Genomic DNA, 22,661 nt, shown 5'->3' with positions numbered 1-22,661 from the left:
CGCTTTCACTGCCTTGAGGAAGTCTGCTCTATTTTTTTGTGGTATCCCTTTTGAAAGCCTATTACTTTTAAAGCATCTAGAAATACTAATGCTTTTTTCTATCTCAAAGACTGCCATATATTTTTTTGTTTCTTTCTATTCATGACTGAATGAATTAAAACTTTTAATATTTTGGTGCTTACTACTTGATTTGATGAGCAGAATGTCTATTTTTTTTAGGCACAAGAACACAAGAATTTCAAACTTTGAAGTTGAAGAATGCTGAGCACAAATTGATCATTAGTATGCTAAAGAATATTCAGAGCAGGTAACTAGTTTATTACTAAATTATGCTAAATTATTATAATTATATGTATATATATTAAGTATATCGTTTGCTTCTACTTGTTTGACTCCTTGGAAAAAAAGCCTATGTATTTGTTATGTACGTTGCTAAATTTAAGTCAATCACAAATTTGAGAGAGAGATTTTCTATTTATTTGGTTAATGGTAATTAGATAAATGTATTTGGCATTGATACGATGTATTCTATATTGAATGTGCAAATAGTTAGGGAATTACCAACCTATGATGAAAACCCTTTTGGAGATGAGGCAACAACTACTCCAAAGAAAATATTTCAACTTTTGAATGAGGTACTGAATTTTAGTATAATTCATATACATTTTAAGTAAGCTTTTGGAGGTAGATATTCATTTTATATTGATTTGGCTTCTTAAATAAGTTTGTCAAAGAATTTCAATATAGGGTATACAATATAGGTTCCCCATTGATTTTAGGTTAATTTCAACTGCATAGGCTTTTTTTTCTTTGGTGAGAATGATACAGATAGATTCTGTTTTGTTCAGTCCTAATTGACAAGATTATTCTCCAAACATGAATATTTGATGGTGATTTTTCAATCTAAATTAATGCATTATTTATATTTGTTTCAATGCAAAAGCTTCTCTTATATAGATAGTGCACGCTAACAAAAGTAGTAAGCACCAAAATATTAAAAGTTGATTGGCCTTTGTTGTTACTAGGCATAGTGGCTCTTGGCTTGAAAATTCATATTTTTCTATTATGAGATATGACTATTGTAACTGATTTATTTTTCTGGTATGACATTTTATTGTTAATAATTGTTCTTGTTCTTGGGTCTGATTCTCATTCTTATGTTGCTGATCATTGGACAATATGAGTGTCATGATCGTAATATGTATAATATGATATGATTTGTTGTGTTTGTCAAATATATGAAATTGCAAATTATACTCTTAATACTACAATAAAATATTGTAAAACAATAACTATAAAGACAAATCTAACCTTTGTCAATAAAACATTTTAATCCTAAATAGTAAATCCGGTCCTTCAAACTGGCTATAGTAAGAAAACTAATTCTTTTTCTAATTTATGTGTGTCACGAGGCCTAATGTTGCTTTTTAGAGAATTGACACAATTATGTAAGAAACTGTCAGATTTTTTAACGCAAAAAAAGAAATATATTAAATAATCAAAATAATAGAGTGTGAGCCGATTCGTTGTCGGACGTGATAGGATGGCATTCAAATCCATATATATAAATATATATATATAGGATTTTCTTCTGGTAGGGGCTAAAAAAGAGGCGGCTTTTGTTCATGTATACCAAATTATTTTGGGAACGATTTTTTGATGGTTGTGTTTATTCTAGCTAGTTAATTACAGTATTTTGTAAATTTTTGAGAAATTTTAAATAATTTATAGTGCCAAAAATAAGTTGTTACAGTCGTTACTAATTTTTGTTATGCAAATTAAAAATAGTCTGTTTGAACCTAATTTTTAACATTGTAAATTATTCAAAAGTTTTATAAAATTTTAAAAATATTTAAAATAACTACAATATAAATATTCATAACAAAAAATACCACTAAATATTATTATGGTAAGGGAACACGAGAGTCGCACCATACCATAGAAACACATGGGCCGATATTTTTATTTGAACTGTCTCATAACAGTCAATGGCAATACACTGCATAGCACACACAACCGTATCATGACCATTCTTACAACAATTTTAAACTGTTTTCCTAGTAGTGACCACATATATATATACATATATTTATATATAAAAAGCTCGACAGCTCCAACTCATTAGTTGAGCTTATTCATTTTTCAAGGTTTGCATTATCTTTTCTCTGTTTTCTCTCCGTACGTTTTGCTCAAGCGATACATTAAAATTATATTTTAAGGGCACATATTGTATAATGCTATTATAAAATAGGATATAAAATTAAGTGACCATTATGTTATAAATATCATAGGATATTAACGTGTTATGGATTTAATGTGTAGAAATAAAAAATTGAATTTTTAATTTTATAATAGGCAAAATTGAAAATCACTAATTATAAACTAGGGTTGTAGTCCCCTATATATATGTATTATTCTATTATGTCTGTCATCCCATTAACAGAAAAGAAAAAAAAGACTCTCTCATAGAAATACATATTATATAGGAAAATCTAAATTTTCTGTGCAATCTCCAACAATAACCTCAGGTTAGTGCTTCCGCTATTGTGTTAATATTCTTTTTTAATTTAATAAAAATTCTATAGAATTATGATTTAAAATTTCTCATATATATATTTATAATAACATAATTTTATATTATATGTTGGAAGTTATTATTTATTCGTATTATTTGAGTAGATTAAAAATTCTAACAACAAATCCACATGCAGAGAATTTACACAATTAAATTAAACCAAAGATTACAATTGGTTGAAAAAAAATGCAATAATGGCAAAACTTATCTTAATAGTACTACAACAAAGACACAAATCCACATGCAGAGCATTTATTACAATTGGTTGAAAAAAAATGTAATAATGGTCACACTTTGTCTTAATGGAGTGACGTGAGTGCTTAGGAGTCTGTGAGCTTACAGTACCAAAATCCTCATGCTGATGACCCCATCGTAAAAAAAAAATATTAAAGGCAAATAGAGTCGACTTGACAAGAAATTAGAGGAACAATATGGCTGAAGCAAAGAACTATACGAATGAAATTAGGTGGAGTCTTGAGGGAAAGACAGCTCTGGTGACCGGTGGATCTCGCGGCATAGGGTATGTTCATATGTTAAAGTTATTTGAATGATCCCATTTCCCCAATTTTTAAGCGATTAATACTTATAATTATATATAAATGATTAACTTGGGGATTGGGATAGTTTCATTATGCAAACTACGATGGGATGGAGCCCAAAAAAGAAAAATACTTCTTAGTCTTTTTTAAACATTTTTTGTTTAAAAAAAATATATATTTATACATTATCATGTCAAGGTGTTATATCAATGATTTCGAATACTCATATAACTCTCCTATTCTAATAAATCCATGATTATTAATCAAACAAGCTTGTTTTTAGGCATGCCATAGTGGAAGAACTAGCAAGATTTGGAGCCATAGTTCACACGTGTTGTCGCAAGGAAAGTGAGTTGGAGAAGTGTTTGGAAGAGTGGAAAAAGAAGGGTTTCAAAGTAACTGGTTCAGTGTGTGATGTCTTGTACAGAGACCAAAGAGAAAAACTAGTGGAAACTGTGTCTTCTATTTTCCAAGGAAAGCTCAACATTCTTGTAAGTTTGGTCCATAATTTATTGTAAATTATATGGGAAACTAATACCATGTGTAAATCATTATAATGGTTTACACAACCTTTTTTTTTTTTTTTAATACTGAGGAAGGGGGATCTCTTCTCTTTGTGAAGAGAGGTGTGCTACTACACTGTCTATGTCTATGACCACATTCCCACATATAATTATTGTCCTGATATAACTTACATCTAATTATTGGCCTTCTCAACTACCTGAGCACATGTAGTAATTCCAGACACTAAGGTAATCCTAACAACCTGTGCTATCATTGGGTTTACTCCCCGAACAAACCTGTCTCTCCTGACGACATTAGTTGGCACCAAGTCAAAAGTAAATTTGGCCAACCTGTCAAACCTCAGGGCATACTCAGTCATAGTCATGTTGCCTTGAACCAATCTGGTAAACTCATCTGCCTTCGTAGTTCGAACAGCGTCATTGTAATATTTCTCATTGAACAAATCTCGGCACTCATCCCAACTTAAAACGGTGACGTTCTGAGTTTAAAATACAACCTCGCACCAGATACGAGCATCCTCCCGAAACATGTACGTGGCACAGGCCGCTCGCTCATTACCTACCATCCTTATAAAGTCTAAGATGGAGACGTTCATACTCAGCTCACAGTGGATCTGGCCCTCCCTCAAAAGTAGGAGGGTGCTGCTTCCTGAACCAGCATAAAGAGGCTCCTATCTGTTCAAAACTTCTGGCTGTCCCAGAACTTGTACCCCCGCAAGTGGTAGATTCGGTGCAGCATTCCCTTATGGAACCTGTTGCCTCCAAAGTCTGATCTCATCCTCCTATCTCTGTAATTTGGCTTGCACTTTTGCAAACATCTGCTTTCAGTTCTCAGAAGCTGGCAGAGGGTTTTGGCCCTGGTTATCATCTCTAGCCCTAATTTCAGAGCCGACTAGTCTGTTTGATTACCTTGGAGGCATAACTCTCCAAGTATATCTGTAATTAACGACTTAGCTCATCAGGCAATGATAACAGATTCCACAACTGCCCCACGGTTCACAACCGAACCAATAAGCAACACTAACAAAAATAATGCTATTTGACATTTCACATTCATCAATAATGTTAACAAGCATACATTCTCATATTCCCCTGCCAGTCAAGGGTCAGGCCCTATCAGTATAACACATGCTCCCTAATCAAGCATGCAAATAAGGCATATATACTTCATTTACGCAATTAGGCACATATTCATATCATTAGTTACCAAACCATGAGTCGAGTTTATCATTAGCGGTGAATGTACATGCCCAGCCAATAATCAGGAACTAATAAACCTTTGGAGCTCTGATATCAAGTTGTAACGCCTTACTAATCCAGGATCGTTACACTGCGTGTTAAAAATAGTGCTTAACTCATTAAGCGAGTCATTTGTAATTAAAAGTATAATTAAGGTTAAATGGAAATTTAGGTACTAAAATTTTTGGTCAAAAAGTTGAACTTTTCATTAAAAAGGGTTGAATAATTACAAGGGACCCTAAAAGTTTCTAAATAAAATACAAGTTTATCAAAATTAAAGACTTAGCCGACCTAAGCGGCAAATTTCAACTAATGACTCATGCTCCTCAAAATATCTCGATCGTGGTGGTCGAGCAGGTTGAGTATGTGCACGCCGCCCATACCGCTCTCCAACTCATGGCTGGTCCAACTTTTCTTTGCCCTTACATGCACCACAAAGCACCTGTGAGCTAAGACTCAGCAAAAAAACCCAAACAAATCATACAGATATCCAAATAAACATCAACATGTATTGCCTACTCTATAACCACAACTGGTTCACATAGATTTTCCAAATAATATACAACCCATGCCGAGTAGATGGATATTGCATCTTCACAATGGTCTCACCACTATGGTGAATATCGCATCTGCATTATGGTCCCGTCACTACAGCATACATTACGCATGTAATGTCGATAACAACCTCCCGACCGAGCGATCAATACAAACAGTTATAACAACATAGATTCAAACAAAGCAGACATTTAATTATAAACGGATTCTTGACACGGTCATTCTCATGCCCTATAATTGGGGTGCACGCCCTACACTTGGTGCAAGTGTCGATTTTCTTACCTCAAGTACTAAGCAATGGGTAAAGCGACAATGAGCACGATCCTTTCCTCTCGAGCCTTGCAGTACCCCTAGTCACAACATATTAACAGATATCCATCAAGAACTAAACCAATTAAGAGCTTCAAGACTGAGTCATACCCCTTCGGGACCCCAGATTCCATTAAACTAGGTAGTGGAATCATTCCCGAGCCTTTAGGTTTGGGTTTCCATAACCCAAAACCTGGTTTGGCCATTTTCCCCAAGCCGCGGCGTGCCTCTAGGTAGAGAGCCCCAAACCACAAGGGCATAGGACACGCACCGTGGTGCCAAGGCGGTTCAAAGGGACCCCAGTGCCTCTGAATTCATGCGGGCCATGAGGCTTCAAGAACAGCGCTGCGGCACAACCCCGTGAACTTAGAAACTCCAACGATTTTCCAAAATTGCAATTTCCCAAATCCAACCCAAAACTCAACTTTAGTCAGAATTGACAATCAAAATAGTCCCAGCAATACAGATACACAATAAACAACCTTCAAAACCCACTAAAACCACACCAAAACCCAAAATCACCATTTGAGCTTCAAAGTTCATCTTTTATTTCCAAATCCAAAATTAATGACTTTAAATCATGATTCCGACCACAACAAGCTTCCAAATCAATTTATAAATCAATTCTCATTATCAAGCCAATCATAAGGGCACCAATTACGAATTTAAAAATAAAAAATCATCCAAACTCAAGAACACCAAGAACATCAAGGAAAACTTAGATAATTCATATCTCAGTGATAAATTTTCATGATCTTAGCCCTTGGATGCTCACTAGTAGTTCCTAAATCCAAAAAATCCCTCCTTTTCTCAATAAATCTCAAGAAGCACCTAAAATTTCCTTAAGCGTTCTTTAGAGTAACCGAAGAATGAGAGTGAGATGGGATGAATGTGAATTCACTAGAGTGTTCAGCCCAATGTCCCATCTAGACTTAACCCCATAGCCAAAAGACCATTTTGCCCTTAAGTGAACTCAATCCCAAAAACAAACACAATGGTACTTTAGTCATTTTCCCAAAATCTCGCTAATCCTCAAATTATACCATAACTTTCCAATTAACTCCACTGATCACATAAATATAAATATTTTCCCTAATCATAACTCATCCCCCAATGAGTCTCGAGAGTTCACCAAATTAAAAAAAAAAACTCATTGGCTCACCCCGAGCCGGATATTAATTCCCATTGTGACCTTACTGCTACTATGCTCAAAAGGATCAAATCCTATCGAATATCTCAAATACATCCACATAATAATGTGGTCTCACTCATAAAGCATATATAATTACACATATACTCTCATCGAGTCAAAATTTTGAAAATATCATTTTTAGCAAAAGTCGACCTATAAGCACATTTAATACACTTAAACATACATAAGCAGTCATATCATAATATAACTCATAAAATTCACATATATAATCATAATTAAATCATATTAACACATAAACATTCAATTATGCCCTCCTGACACAGTAATCGAGGCACTAAGCCTTATTAGCAAATTTGGAACCTTACTGTTTTTTTTTTTTGAAAACCTAAGTTAGTATTTTGAAGAAAAAAAATTAGGGACTCTAAAAAAAATAAAACATAAAATAAACAACAAAAAATGTATATTTGTGAAGAAAAAAAAATCCTATATGTTATAATTATTAATTTATTAAATTAAATAAAAAAATACTCTATGGTTTGTTTCGGTAACTCATTCTATTTTTCTATGATGATAAATTCATTATATATAGGGGACGAGTATAGTGGGGGCATGCCTTTTGCCCCCACCGGTAGGGGTGTCTCAATTTTTTGCAAGCAAAAAATTTATAATCCAACTTTTTTATATGACAGTGTACATTATAATTATTTAAGACCTTCCACCAGTTTTTAAAAAATTCCAAATACTTTATGATAATGAAAACAAGCTTCAAAACAACCTATTTCTTATTTTCAGTAGTGTAATTATTTAGAATTTCCCAAATATTTGTGGGAGATTCTAAATAAGTACATTGTACATTGTCATATAAAAATATTTGAATTGTAATCTATATGCATGTGAAACAAATTATTTTGAATTCTTTTTCGGCACTGTAGATTATTCAGAATTTCTTAAAAAATTGTAGGATGTCTACTATAACTACAGTATACACCGTCATATAAAAAAATTGGATTATAATTTCTTCACACACTAAAAACAGAAACGCCCCTACCGATGGGGACAAAAGGCATGCCCCTATTGTAGAATTTTCCTATATATATATATAGGGAGCTTCTTAGGTAGGGGCATTACTTTTGCCCCTACTGTAGGGACGTTTTCTATTTTTGGTACTTGGAGAAATTATGACTCTTTTTTTTTTGTATGAGAGTGTACATGATCGGTATAATAGCAATCCCACAAATTTTTGGGAAATTTTGAATAATTTACATTGTCGAATCATAATTCACATCTCACCGTAGGGATGTTTTCTATTTTCGGTACTTGGAGAAATTATGACTTATTTTTTTTGTATGACAACGTACATGATCGTTACAATAGCAATCTCACCAATTTTTTTGAAATTCTGAATAATTTCCATTGTCGAAATCATAATTCAAATAGTCTGTTTTCCACACGTATAAAAAACAATTAGGCGTGCGTGCAACTTACTGTTTAAACTTTGATTTCAATAACGTAAATTATTCAAAATTTTCTGAAAATTTGAGATATACATGTTATAACTATAATGTATGCCACTATGCAATAAAAATTGGGTTAGAATTTCTCCAAATGCCAAAAAAAAAACACTCCTACTATAGGGAGAAAAGTGATATCCCTACCTAAACAAATTCATATATGTAACGCAATTAAACCAAACCAAAGATTACAATTGGTTGAAAAAAAATGCAAATAATGGCAAACCTTATCTTAATAGTACTTCAACAAAGACACAAATCCACATGCAGAGCATTTATTACAATTGGTTGAAAAAAAATGTAATAATGGCCACACTTGTCTTAATAGAGTGACGTGAGTGCTTACGAGTCTGTGAGCTTACAGTACCAAAATCATCATGCTGATGACCCCATCGTAAAAAAATAATTTTAAAGGCAAATAGAGTCAACTTGACAAGAAATTAGAGGAACAATATGGCTGAAGCAAAGAACTATACGAATGAAATTAGGTGGAGTCTTGAGGGAAAGACAGCTCTGGTGACCGGTGGATCTCGCGGCATAGGGTATGTTCATATGTTAAAGTTATTTGAATGATCCCATTTCCCCAATTTTAAAGTGATTATTACTTATAATTATATATAAATGATTAACTTGGGGATTGGGATAGTTTCATTATGCAAACTACGATGGGATGGAGCCCAAAAAAAAAGAAACTTCCTAGTCTTTTTTAGACATTTTTTGTTTGAAAAAAATATATATATTTATACATTATCATGTCAAGGTGTTATATCAATGATTTCGAATACTCATATAACTCTCCTATTATAATAAATCCATGATTATTAATCAAACAAGCTTGTTTTTAGGCATGCCATAGTGGAAGAACTAGCAAGATTTGGAGCCATAGTTCACACCTGTTGTCGCAAAGAAAGTGAGTTGGAGCAGTGTTTGGAAGAGTGGAAAAAGAAGGGTTTCAAAGTAACTGGTTCAGTGTGTGATGTCTTATACAGAGACCAAAGAGAGAAACTTATGGAAACTGTGTCTTCTATTTTCCAAGGAAAGCTCAACATTCTAGTAAGTTTTATCCCTAATTAATTTTCTTGATTATTTATTTGCCTAATCATACGAAAATTACTTTCAACAGCCATTTAATGAAGTGTCCAACTTTTGTCCTGTGAGATCAGAGCACTCCCAATAATTATGTATAATAACTAATATGTAAAATATATCTCAAAATCCAAAAAAATAACACTTCTAGGAAATGATGTATAATAGCTAAGACATTGTTAAGCTATAGTAACATAAATCCTTTTCCATATATTTAGCTACATATTATTCATTTTATAAACTTATTTAATTATTTTTTTACTATTCTCTTATTCTTTCTCTCTCATCATTTTTTATTTAAATAAATAAATAATATAATATTTAAATATTGTAAAAATATATAATAAATAGTGTAATATAAAAATTCGCGATAAAATAAAAAAAAATAAGATTTTATTGAGGTATTTTGAAAAATAGTATAGAGAATCTATTGAGAGTGCTCTCACATCAGCTATTGTATACTAGCTATGCAGCTCTCAAGACCTTAAAATTCCACTTCAAGATGTTGTAAAATGCAAATTTTAGCACATTCTACCATTTATGTTGTAGATTTGTAGAATACTATTTATGTTGAACATATATTGTCAAATTAGATTCACCAATTCCTACAAATCTAAAACTTTGTATGCGCACGGAATTCATTCCATTTTTCAAAGTTATTAGTTGGGAAAATTCCTAAAACATAAATTTTCTCTGTTTTTTTTTTTATAAAATTCATTATTTTTTTGTGGGGACTTCCTCTTAGTAGTGCAATAAGCCTAAGATTGCTGCAAGAGTCGCCACTACAACTCTTTTTTCTTTCTTTCATTCTTGTAGTGAATATGGACATTATGAGTTCTTAGTCATGTCTTTTGGATTGACTAATGCCCCGGCTGCTTTCATGGATTTGATGAACTGAGTGTTCAAGGATTATTTGGACCAATTTGTGATCGTCTTCATCAATGATATTCTGGTTTATTCTCAGTCAGAGTCAGAACATGAGCAACATCTGAGATTGGTTCTATAGAGACTTAGGGAACACAAACTATTTGCAAAGTTAAAGAAATGTGAGTTCTGGTTATCTCAGGTAACTTTCCTTGGGCACATTGTCAGTAAGGAGGGGATTAAAGTGGATCCAGCGAAGACTGAGGCGGTCAAAGATTGGCCAAGGCCAAAGAATGCTTCAGAAGTTAGGAGTTTCCTTTGATTGACAGGTTATTACAGACGTTTCGTGGAAGGGTTCTCAAGGATTGCCACTTCATTGACTGAGCCGACACGCAAGAATAAGAAGTTTGTGTGGTCAGACAGGTGTGAGAACAACTTCCAAGAACTGAAGCAGAGGTTGATTACAGCTCTAGTTCTGAGTCTTCCTACAGATCAGGAGAAGTTTGTGATATACTGTGATGCCTCACATCAAGGTTTTGGTTGTGTTTTGATGCAGTCAGGGAAGGTGATTGCTTATGCCTCACGTCAGCTGAAGGAGTATGAACAGAAATATCCCACTCATGATTTAGAGTTGGCGGCTGTGGTCTTTGCATTAAAGGTATGGAGCATTAACTTTATGGGGAGAAGTATGAGATCTATACTGACCACGAAAGCCTGAAGTTCTTCTTCACACAGAAAGACTTGAACATGAGACAAAGGCGTTGGCTAGAGTTAGTAAAAGATTATGATTGTGAGATTATGTATCATCCAGGAAAAGCCAACGTGGTAGCAGATGCTTTAAGCAGGAAAGGTCCAGGAAAGATTTATAGTGCAAGGCTGATAGCCAGAGAGTTAGCAGAAGATATGACCAGAGCTGGTATAAAATTACTGGTGGGCCAGTTGGCCAATTTTATGCTACAGTCTACACTGTTGGAAATAATCAAGGAGGGTGAGTTGGGTGATCCACAACTGATCAAGATTAGAGAGGATATTTTGGCTGGAGTATCCAGAGATTACACAGTGTTTGAGATGGGTTTATTGAGATACAAAGGTCGGATATGTGTTCCGTTAGACACTGTTTTGAGATGGGAGATTCTGGATGAATCTCATACTACTCCTTATTCTTTGCATCCAGGCACCACGAAGATGTATCAGGATGTGAGATCGCTATATTGGTGGCTTGGGATGAAGAGGGATGTAATAGATTATGTGGCTAAGTGCTTGACATGTCAACAGGTTAAGGCTGAGCATCAGAGGCTAGCAAGGTTATTGCAGCCTCTAGACATCCCCGATTGGAAATGGGAGGACATCACGATGGATTTCATGGTGGGGTTACCCAGGGCTGTAGGTCAACATGATTTAGTATGGGTTATTGTGGATCACTATACTAAGTCAACTCACTTTCTTCTAGTGAGGACTACTTTTACAGATGACCAGTACGCAGATCTCTATGTGAGAGAGATTGTGCGCCTCCATGGAGCACCGAGGTCAATCGTGTCAGATCGGGACCCCACTTTCACTTCCAAGTTCCGGGGAAGCCTACAGAGGGCCATGGGAACACAGTTGAAGTTCAATACTGCTTATCATCCTCAAACAAATGGACAATCTAAGCGGACGATCCAGATATTAGAAGACATGCTGCGTGCATGTGTGCTGGACTTTGGTGGGTTATGGAGTAAGTATCTACCTTTGATAGAGTTTTCCTACAACAACAATTATCAGTCTACCATTGGGGTGGCACCTTATGAGATGTTGTATGGTAGGAAATGTAGATCTCCCATTCATTGGGATGAGACAGGAGAAATGATATACTTGGGTCCTGAGGCAGTTCACAGAACCAATAAGGCCATTGTGAAGATTAAAGCTCAGATGCTTGCTTCTCAAAGCAAACAGAAAAGTTATGCAGATCCTAAACGCAGGAACATGGAGTTCCAGGTAGGAGACTATGTTTTCCTTAGAGTCTCGCCATAAAGGGGGTAAGAAGATTTGGGAAGAAAGGCAAGTTGAGCCGTAGATTTGTAGGTCCATTTGAGATCTTGGAGAGGATTGGTCAGGTGGCCTATAGGTTGGCCTTACCACCGGCATTGTCAGTCGTACATAACATGTTTCATATCTCAGCTCTTCGGAGGAATGTATTAGATGTGACTCATGTCTTGAGTTACGAAGATCTGGAGCTTGAGGAAAATCTCTCTTATGAGGAACAACCAGTCCAGATATTAGACAGAAAGGGCAAGGTCATGAGGAATAAAATGATACCTTTGGTTAAGGTATTATGGAGGAATAGCAAGGTCGAGAAAGCGACCTGGGAGCTGGAGTCAGATATGCAGAATCAGTATCCCAAGTTGTTCAGGTAAATTTCGAGGACGAAATTTTTGTAAGGAGGGGATAGTTATAACGACCCAAATTCCCTAATGTGGCTTAGAGCCTAGATTAGGGGGCCAAGAGGGCCATAATTGATTTATTATGCCAATATGTGATTAAATGCATGATTATATGATGATAATTGCATGCATGTGGGTCCACTTTTCATTCTAAGGGCATTTTGGTAATTTGGCTCGTTGAGGGCATATTTCTATATTTTAATGCATGTTGGTGAGGTATGGATGAGGCCACATTATTATGTGGATTTGTTCGAGCTATTCGTCATGAGATGGTCTTAGAATGTAAGTTAGCGGTTTTGTCATAACGGGGTCAATTATTGGGATATTGGGTAATGAGAATGATTATTTGATGATATATTGAGAGTTAGTGATATCAGAAGAAAATTATGGGAATTTTGACCATTTCACCCCCGAGGGACATTTTTGGGACCCCGAGCATTAGGATTTACTTGAGGTTACTTAAGCTTGAAGTAACCTGTCAGAAGGAAAATACGCTCAAACACTTTTTCTCTTTTCCCCCGGTGACCCTTTTTACCGTTCGTCGCATTTTCGAAGGAAACTTGAGTTTTAGGACTCGAATTTAAGCGAGGATCGAGCTATAGCGATTCTAGGGAAAATTAGAAGCTTATTAACCGGAGGATTTAGCGAGAAACGACTCAATAATAGGTAATCCAAGCTTTAAGTTTTGAGTTTTTGAGTTTCTAAGTTTTGAATTGGATTTTATGTATTGATGAGTTTTTGAGTTGTTTGAACCTCGAGGTTTGATGGTTTTGGATCATTGGGATGTTTGGAAATTTTGATTTTTGGATTTGGATATATTTGGATAGGTTTTTGAGGGATTTTAAAAGGGGAAAATGAAGGTTTTTGGCTAGGTTCTAGGTGGGGTCCCGACCTTGTTCTTGGGCGCTGCAGCCCAAGCTTAGTGAAGAATAGAGGATAAGCTGAAGAGCATTGGGGCTGCGACGCTTAGGAGGCGGGTCGCGGCGCGAGGTGCAGGCTGAATGTGGCTGGCGTCTCTGTTTGGGAGGCGGGCCGCGACTCAATGGCGTGGGGTCGCGGCGCTTAAAGGCAGATTGGGCCAAAGTGGTGTTTTAATCGTGGGAACTCAAACCTTAGGCCTCGGGATCGTTCCTACTACCCAGTTTAATAGGATTTGACGTCCCGGAGGCTAGGTCTTGGTCCGGGAACCTTTCATTACTTATTTATTGATGAGATTCCATATTTAGTTATGACTAGGTGACCGCTAAGGAACTTAAGGATTGATCGTTCTTTTATTATTTCTCGCTTGAACCAGAGGTAAGAAAATTGCACCCAGTATGTGACATGCATGGTTATTGATGAGGCATGTTGAGTGCTCTAAATGTGGACATTGATTGCATAGTAAAGCTTAGCAGTCTTGCTTACTTGTGAGTGGTACTGATTTATTAGTCAGAATCGGCAATGGTTTCATTATTGATTGTGAAGCTATGACTTATTAGTCAGGTTCGGCAGTAGTACTGAGCACTGGTTGTATGGAATTGACCTATGATTCAAGAACGGTATTAGCGTGTTTAACGCAAGCCGAAAAGATTAGATCTAATCGACATAAGTGTTACACCCAGATTTCGAGCCATGAAAATTGTGACCTCGAAAGCTGGATTCATAAGGAATGAATTCGTAAAGTCTGGAATATGTCCAAGATCTAAGCATCGAGCTTGCGAAGCAGAGACGACTTCGAAGATGATAGCCTCGAAATCCTCACAAGCTCGAAAGATAGACCCTGAGGTACATCTGTTCTTGGGATGGCCTCGGATCAGGACACCGAGCCTGACGCGTGTATGAGCTCGAAGTCATATAGCCTCGGGGAGATGCTATAGCTCAAAACTCAATAAGAAACCTGGGTGAATGGGGCCTTGGTGATATAGGATAATAACTTTGAATATCCTAGTGAATCACCAATAACAGACGCGGTTTACATTTATTACTATAAATCCCCTATAATCAAGGGATACTATTTGTTCAGTTATACGCCCCCTGATCTTTAGGGGACGTTTCCTTGTATATCGGATTGCAGGCTTTTAATGCCATTTAATTTATTTGCATATACAGAATAACTACCCAAAATATGTGGGATAGTATTATGAAATCTTCTCTATAAATAGAGAGGTCATGCACCATTGTAAAGGACAGAATTTTTTGTGATCTAGAGGGAAAACTCAGGAGAATTCATCCTTGAAGAATTTTCAGAGATCATCTCAAATTTAATAACAAAGTCTCGTGGACTAGGCAGATTTAACTTCTGAACCACGTAAAAGAACTCGTGTATTTTGTCGAATTTCATTTGGCCATAACTGATTATTGTTTTCGTGCTCCTCTTTCACTGTTGACGAAAAACGGCGTCAACAGTTTGGTGCTTTCATTGAGAGCCTTAAGCATTCAGTCCCGGAATAAGTCATGGCCACTAATAATCAGAATGCTCCTGAAGAGAATTACCCAAGACGTCCTGGGAAACAGCAGATGGAAAACCCAGATGCTGAGGAAAGAAGTGGATCCTCCGATTCCCGCGGACCACCCGCTCCGCCACGGGATGAGGATATGTATTACAATCCTGAACGATATGTTCCCATTGTGGATTTGAGAATCGGCAGCTGAAACAGCAGTTGGCAGAGGCCAACAAGCGGAATGAGGAGTTAGCTAGGATAACTGTGGAGGCGCAGGTGGCTCAGCCCCTGCCTCCGCGTGAAAATCAAGCTCCTCCTCCTAGGGACGTGCATGTTCCTCCCCGCAGGCCCCGGGGGTGTCCGCGAAAGAATGCTGCCCCAAGAAGCCCGGCACAACCTCCGGCACCAGCAGAGCCATCCGCTCCTCCTAGGCCCCAGAGAAGTACTCGGGCTAGGGCCCCGGTTAATCCACCTGTGGAAGTACCTGCGGGAACTGAGAACAACCGAGCCCCTGCAGAGACTCGGACTCAAATCCCTGAGAATGCACCACATGGAACCAACCCATCCCGGGCAAACTCCGGACCATCTAGGCCGCGAAATGGGTGGCAGCCACCGTGACCCATACGTTTCCCTCCATCACCTATAAGATACCCTTCACCCCCTCGCAGGAATGCTCAACCGGTTCGAGATCAGGACGAAAGGCGTGCGAGGAGGAGACAAGGAAACAGGGAAGCTTTCCAGGGGCGTAAAGATGCCCTATCAGAGAGAAGTCAAACATCTCGGCCCCGCACAGCGGAAATGAGGCGGCACGGAAAAGACCTATCTCGAAATAACCATGCAACAAGTTTTACTAGTGACGATTCTGGAGATACCAGATCGGTCAACATGCATGATCAAGGTCGTAAGAATACTAGAAGCCGCAGAAATCGCTCCGACCTGCGAGAGCACCTGAATAAAAGTCGGGGTAATGTTGACCCGATAAACCCGGACCTGAGGGATCACTTGAATAGGCGTAAAGATCCCTTACAGAGGCGCGAGCCTGGAATTGTTATCGATGACAACCGATTCCAGACAATATCCCTCGCGGACCCAGTCCAGGAAAGAATTGATCAGCTGGAAAAGGCCTTTAGGCTTTTGAAAAATGAGCAAGGACAGGATCGATATGAAGATTCTGATGAGGAGCTTGAACCGTTTGCTCCCCATATTTCAAACACTCCATTTCCCCAGGGATTTCAGATCCCTCACGTCCCAACGTTTGAGGGAAAGACTGACCCGTACAGCCATCTGAGTACGTTCAACACCATAATGATAGCCAGTAACGTGGGTTACGAGCTCAGGTGCATGTTATTTCCAGCATCATTGACAAGACCAGCCAAAAGCTGGTTCAAAAAATATAAGAGACACTCAATAACTTCTTGGGAGCAGTTGTCTAACGACTTCAAGAAACAGTTTAAAGCCATGATGGGGGTTAGACCCGAGGCGTCAACCTTAACTAACGTTCGGCAACAACCAGGTGAAACATTAAAAAGTTACCTTACAAGGTTTAATTTGGAAGTTGCCCGAGCTCGGAATGTGGATGACAGTGGACACTTAATGGTTGTCCAAGCCGGAGTAATGCCAGGAAGTGCTCTCTGGGACGACATGCAGAGAAAACCGGTGAGGTTCCTAACCGAGTTTAATAGACGAACGCAGAGGTTTGTCAATGTAGAGGAAGCGAGGTCGACACTTAATGTGACTTCCCAGCCCGGAACTACAACGATAAACGTAAACTCTGCCTCAACCTTGGCGGACCCAGTAACTTCAAAGCTTGCTCTGGAAAACCCTTCCAAGAGAAAAAAGAACGAAGGGAGCAACCCTGAGGCCGAAGGAGGAAAGAAAAAGAAAGGAGAGAGATATTTCTCCGTGTACAAAGTGTACACCGAGCTCAATGAGTCTCGGGAGAACATATACCTGGCTAATGAAAACCAGGTCCCCTTCAGGCGTTCGGACCCAATGAGAAATCAAAAGTCCAAGAGGGACTCCAGCAAGTATTGCCGATTTCACAGAGACACCGGGCATACTACTGATGAATGTCGACAGCTGAAAGACGAGATTGAAGGATTGATCTCGAGAGGTTACTTCAGACAATACGTCAAGAACCAGATTACTAATCAGGCTACCGCGAACCAGAGAGCAGCCGTGTCGCAGCCCACACAAAACAATAATTCCCGAGCTCGGGAGGAAGATAGGCCCCCGCCGATAGATGGAGAAGATGTAATAACCATCCCGGGAGGACCTCATCCCGTAGGAATGGGCAGGAATGCCCAAAAGAGATACGTTAACGAGCTGAAGACTGGGGACGGGTCTCCCTATGAACCCTAACCTAGAGCTCCAAAGTGTCAGAGGGTTGAATCTCAACCAATAACCTTCACCGAGGAAGACACGTCCCATGTCCAGTTTCCTCACCATGATCCGCTGGTCATCACTCTCCAGCTGGCAAATAAAAGGGTCCACCGAGTTCTCATAGACAATGGGAGCTCAGTGAACATTCTCTATAAAGCAACCCTCGAAAAGATGGGACTCTCCCTTCGCGACCTGAAAGCGTGTGCGACTACTTTATATGGCTTTTCAGGAGAAGGGACCGCCTACATGGGATCCATCGAGCTCCCTGTAACCTTGAGAGACTACCCAGTCTCGGCAACCAAGATGATGGAGTTCGTGGTAGTAGACCTACCTTCAGCCTACAATGTGCTGCTCGGGAGACCCGCCCTGGTTGGGCTGGGGGCAGTCTCATCAGTGAGGCATCTGGCCCTTAAGTTCCCGACCCCTAGTGGCGTTGGAACACTAAAGGGAGATCAATTAGCTGGGAGGGAATGCTACAACATTTCCTTGAGAGGAAAGAAACAGACGAGCGCACAAGCACTCGTCATTATTCAAAGTAAAGACGGGACGGTCTTAGAAATTGATGAAGAGATCGATCCAAGGGTTGAGGAGAAAGCTGACCTCGAACCCTTAGAAGAGCTCGAAGAAATTCAGCTCGAGGAAACCGATCCCTCGAAAAAGGGGAAGGTTGGAAAACACCTCCAGGATGAGACAAAATAGCAACTGATTTGCTTTTTAAAGAAGAACCAGGATGTCTTCGCATGGTCACATTCGGACATGGTAGGAATAAGTTCGAATATAGAAAACCACGCGCTAAATATAGACAAAAGCTTCCCTCCGAAGCAACAAAAGCGAAGACAACTGGACGACGACAGAAAGAAGGCGCTGAAGGAGGAGGTTGACAGGTTAAAGGCAAACCGATTCATTAGGGATGCCTTTTACCCTGACTGGGTAGCCAATCCGGTGTTGGTCCCAAAACCCAATGGGACGTGGCGAACCTGTATTGACTATTCAGACCTCAACAAGGCTTGCCTGAAAGACTGTTTCCCATTACCAAGGATTGACCAGCTCGTGGATGCCACGGCGGGGCGTGGCCTGATGTCGTTCATGGATGCCTATTCTGGATATAACCAGATCCCCATGCATGCCCCCGACCAGGAACATACGAGCTTCATAACGGATAAGGGGCTATACTGCTATAATGTCATGCCATTCGGGCTCAAAAATGCTGGGGCCACATACCAGCGGCTCGTGAACATGATGTTTTCAGAAAAAATAGGAAATAACATGGAAGTTTATGTTGACGACATGCTTGTCAAGTCTCAACTTAACAATAACCATGTTGATGACCTCGAAGAGTGCTTTGGCGTGCTTCGCAAGTATAACATGAAACTGAATCCTCAGAAGTGCACTTTCAGAGTATCTTCAGGAAAATTGTTGGGATTTATCGTGAACGCTCATGGAATAGAAGCCAACCCCGACAAGATCCAGGCCCTGATTGACATGCCCTCACCTCGAAGACACAAGGATGTCCAAAGTTTGACCGGCAGAATGGCGGCCCTAAGTAGGTTCATTTCAAAATCTATGGACCGTTGTCTCCCATTTTTCAACCTTTTGAGGGGAGGTAAGAAATTCAAATGGACAGAGGAGTGCGAGCTGGCATTCCAGGAGCTTAAAAAGCACCTCGCCGATCCCCCTATCTTATCAAAACCTGAAACGGGAGAAGTACTGTACCTATACCTCTTCACCACTGAACACGCGATAAGTGCAGTACTTGTGCGAGAAGAAGAAAAAGTAGAAAGACCCGTTTACTACATTAGTAAAAGGTTACTGGGGGCAGAGTCAAGATATCCCCTGATGGAGAAGTTGGCACTTAGTTTAATTCATTCATCTCGTAAACTCCGCCCCTACTTTCAAGTGCATCCCATCCATGCGTTGACTGATTAACCACTTAGGCAGGTCTTGTCTAAACCGGAGGCATCAAGTTGACTTCTTAAATGGGCGGTTGAGCTCGGACAGTTTGAGATCACCTACCACCCGAGGATGACCATTAGGGCACAAGCGTTGGCGGACTTTATAGTAGAATGTACTGGCATGACCAACGACGTAGTTATAACCCCGGCCCACGAGCTGTGGAAACTTTACGTCGATGGCTCATCCAATGAAAATGGATCGGGGGCAGGAATCATTTTGATTACCCCCGCGGGAAGCAGATTTCATTCTGCCTTAAGATTTAACTTCAAAGCATCAAACAATGAGGCCGAATACGAGGCTTTACTGGCGTGGCTTCATATAGCCAAGGAGCTCAAAGCTAAAGCAATACATTGCTACAGCGACTCTCAGCTCGTGGTTAATCAAATCCTGGGAGAATACCAGGCTTGTGGCACAAAAATGGCAGCTTATTTGGAGAAGGCCAAATCCGCATTGGAGCGTTTTGAATTTTATGCAATTGAACAGGTTCCCCGAGAGCGGAACTCAAATGCAGATGCCTTAGCTCGGCTCGCCATCTCCGCTGAAAATGAAGAACTGAACGTTGTGCCCATAGAACATCTCTCAGCACCTAGCATCAACGAACCGGAGGAGGAAGACGTGTGTATGATTGAATCCGGACCTACCTGGATAACCCTGATAGTTGAATACCTCGAGACCGGAGCCCTTCCAAAAGATCATAACTAGGCTCGAAAGTTAATGTATCAACTTCCCCGTTACACCATTTTAGACGGAAAGCTATACAGAAGGGGGTATTCCATGCCATTACTTTGGTGCGTAACTCCACCCGAAGCTAAGAAGATCATCGAAGAAATTCATGAAGGATTCTACGGAGATCACACTGGGGGGCATAGCCTATCCAAGAAAATCATACGCTAAGGATACTTCTGGCCTACCATTAAAACGGATTCTTTCGAGTACGTGAAGAAATGCGACAAATGCCAGAGATTCGCCACGATTCCTCGAGCTCCACCATCTGATCTGACCATGTTGACATCCCCATGGCCATTCGCGGTATGGGGAATCGATCTCATAAGCTCTCTCCCGACAGGCAAGGGCGGTGTAAAATATGCTGTAGTTGCTGTGGATTATTTCACAAAGTGGACGGAGGCTGAACCATTAGCAACAATAACTTCCAAAAAGGTCCCCAACTTCGTGGTAAAAAACATCGTATGCCGATATGGGGCGCCGAGGAAGATTGTATCCAACAACGGAACTCAGTTCGATAGCGACTTATTTACCAAATTTTGTGAAAAGAATGGAATAATAAAGAGTTTTTCGTCAGTAGCTCATCCTCAGGCGAATGGCCAGGTCGAGGCTGTAAACAAAACTCTCAAAAGTTCACTAAAGAAAAAGTTGGAGGAAGCAAAAGGACGATGGCCCGAAGAATTGCCCCAAGTCCTATGGGGATATAGGACCACAGCTCGAACATCAACGGGGCATACCCCATTCTCTCTAGCGTACGGTTGCGAGGAAATGTTACCTATCGAGGTCGAAATTCCAACAATTTGAACTCACATTTACGACCAAAACTCAAACCACACTTAGCTCGAAGAAACCTTAGACTTAATAGAAGAAAAGAGAAACAAGGCTCAGCTGAGGAACGCTGCCTACAAGCAATGAGCTACCAGGTATCTCAACAAGAAGGTTCGAGATCGAAAGTTCGGTGTGGGAGATCTGGTGTTAAGACACGTATTTTTGGCAACACGAGATCCAGCAACTGGTGTGCTCGGGCCGAATTGGGAAGGACCATACCAGATAGAGTCAGTCATCCGGTCCGGTGTTTACAAGCTAGCGAGATTGGATGGAAGCTTGGTACCGCGAGCATGGAATGGCGAACACCTTAGACCTTACTACCAATAGTATAGGAAAAGTGTTGCCTGTAACCATGATTTTTCTATCTGTATTAATTTGTCTGCTTTCGAATTCCATCAAATAAAGATCTATTTCGTTCAATATGTTATGTCTCTTTTTATTTTTGCAATCTCTCTTAATTTAATAACCTATGGTCAAACTCATAGGATATTAAGGGGGCATCATTGGTATACATACCATCAGCTTAAAAAATAAAATAACATACACGAAATACATACAAGTGTTTGGATACAACCAGATGCGCGAGCTTAGATAGTTTGGACGTAACCGAATTATCAAAAAATATACAAACGTTTGGATATAACCAAATGTGCAAAATAGGTTAAAAATGTAAGTGTGGATTACAAACCAAAACATGAACTTAATAGGTTTGGAACAAACCAGCTAAAACTAATCGACGATAAGTGGGAACCTAAACCCGCTTCGAGATAAGTCGAGATCGAGGCTGGAATATCTTAAAGGAAAATAGTTCCGAACTCTTAACCTCGGAGAAATAACCGAGGACAAGAAAAAGTAACTAAGTAATAAGATATAACTAAACCATTCGCATTACATACCATACAAGTGCTTTTGGGTTCATGGTTAAAGTAATACCCGACCTTGATAAATAACGAAGTCGGAAGCGGATAATTCAAGCAAACGATGCACGAATGCGTTGGGTTTCGAGCCCAACATCCAAACTATGTTTGTGTGAATGAATAAACATAAACGATTCATTAATAAAAGATATATGCAAAATATTTCGAAACAAGAAATGTAAAGCATATGTATCAAGGTAAAAATAAATTGTATCAGCCCTACGGGCATAAATTAAAACAATTACAAAATAAGGGGACGCAGCCCCATGATAAGATTTCCCCGAGATCAGAATCAAGAAGGAGGAGTCTCCTTGGCCTTCTCAGCATCGGCAGCTGTAACGCCCTGGCTACCCCAGAACAGTTACGGTGAACGGTGGACCGGAAATTTGACTCGCTACCCGAGTCCTTTGGTCAAAAACGTGCTCTAAGTGTAATTAACAGGTTAAGGTATAAAACCAATAAAAAGGAAATGGAGATTTTCATTACAAACTGCTCTGCATAGCTAAACAAAACGTTTACAAGTTGTTCTCAGTACAAAATGGTCACTACTGTTGTAAAGTTACAATCCCGCCGACCTAAGCGGCAAAAATAGGGTAAACCCCCTAGTTCCTCTGAGAACACCTTGGCCATGGTGGTCAAGCGGCCACATATGTACACACCACC

The 22,661-nt window shown here is 39.3% G+C and overlaps 1 protein-coding gene across 8 annotated transcripts in view; it reads left to right on the top strand.

The window, feature by feature from the left end:
• The first annotated feature begins 2,905 nt into the window (after positions 1–2,905).
• The window catches only part of LOC133801344 (tropinone reductase homolog At5g06060-like), a 29,987-nt gene continuing 10,231 nt past the window's right edge, over positions 2,906–22,661 (top strand). The window contains exons 1-4 of one of the 8 annotated variants that reach the window (XR_009876833.1): positions 2,906–3,095; positions 3,398–3,605; positions 8,734–8,947; positions 9,251–9,338. Coding sequence is in view for 6 of the 8 variants with exons in the window: in XM_062239528.1 (XP_062095512.1) it covers positions 3,007–3,099; positions 8,874–8,947; positions 9,251–9,458 (375 nt within the window). In the remaining 2 variants the exon portion in view is untranslated. Of the gene's footprint in view, positions 3,100–3,397; positions 3,606–8,733; positions 8,948–9,250; positions 9,459–22,661 lie in introns of those variants that run through there. The other 7 variants (XM_062239527.1, XR_009876834.1, XM_062239528.1 and 4 more) reach the window with 7 other exon arrangements.

This window comes from Humulus lupulus, chromosome 9 (assembly GCF_963169125.1).
Source record: "Humulus lupulus chromosome 9, drHumLupu1.1, whole genome shotgun sequence".
NCBI classification, from domain to species: Eukaryota; Viridiplantae; Streptophyta; class Magnoliopsida; order Rosales; family Cannabaceae; genus Humulus; species Humulus lupulus.
Note: the sequence above shows the minus strand (reverse complement) of the source record. Positions and strands in the feature narration are given on the sequence as shown.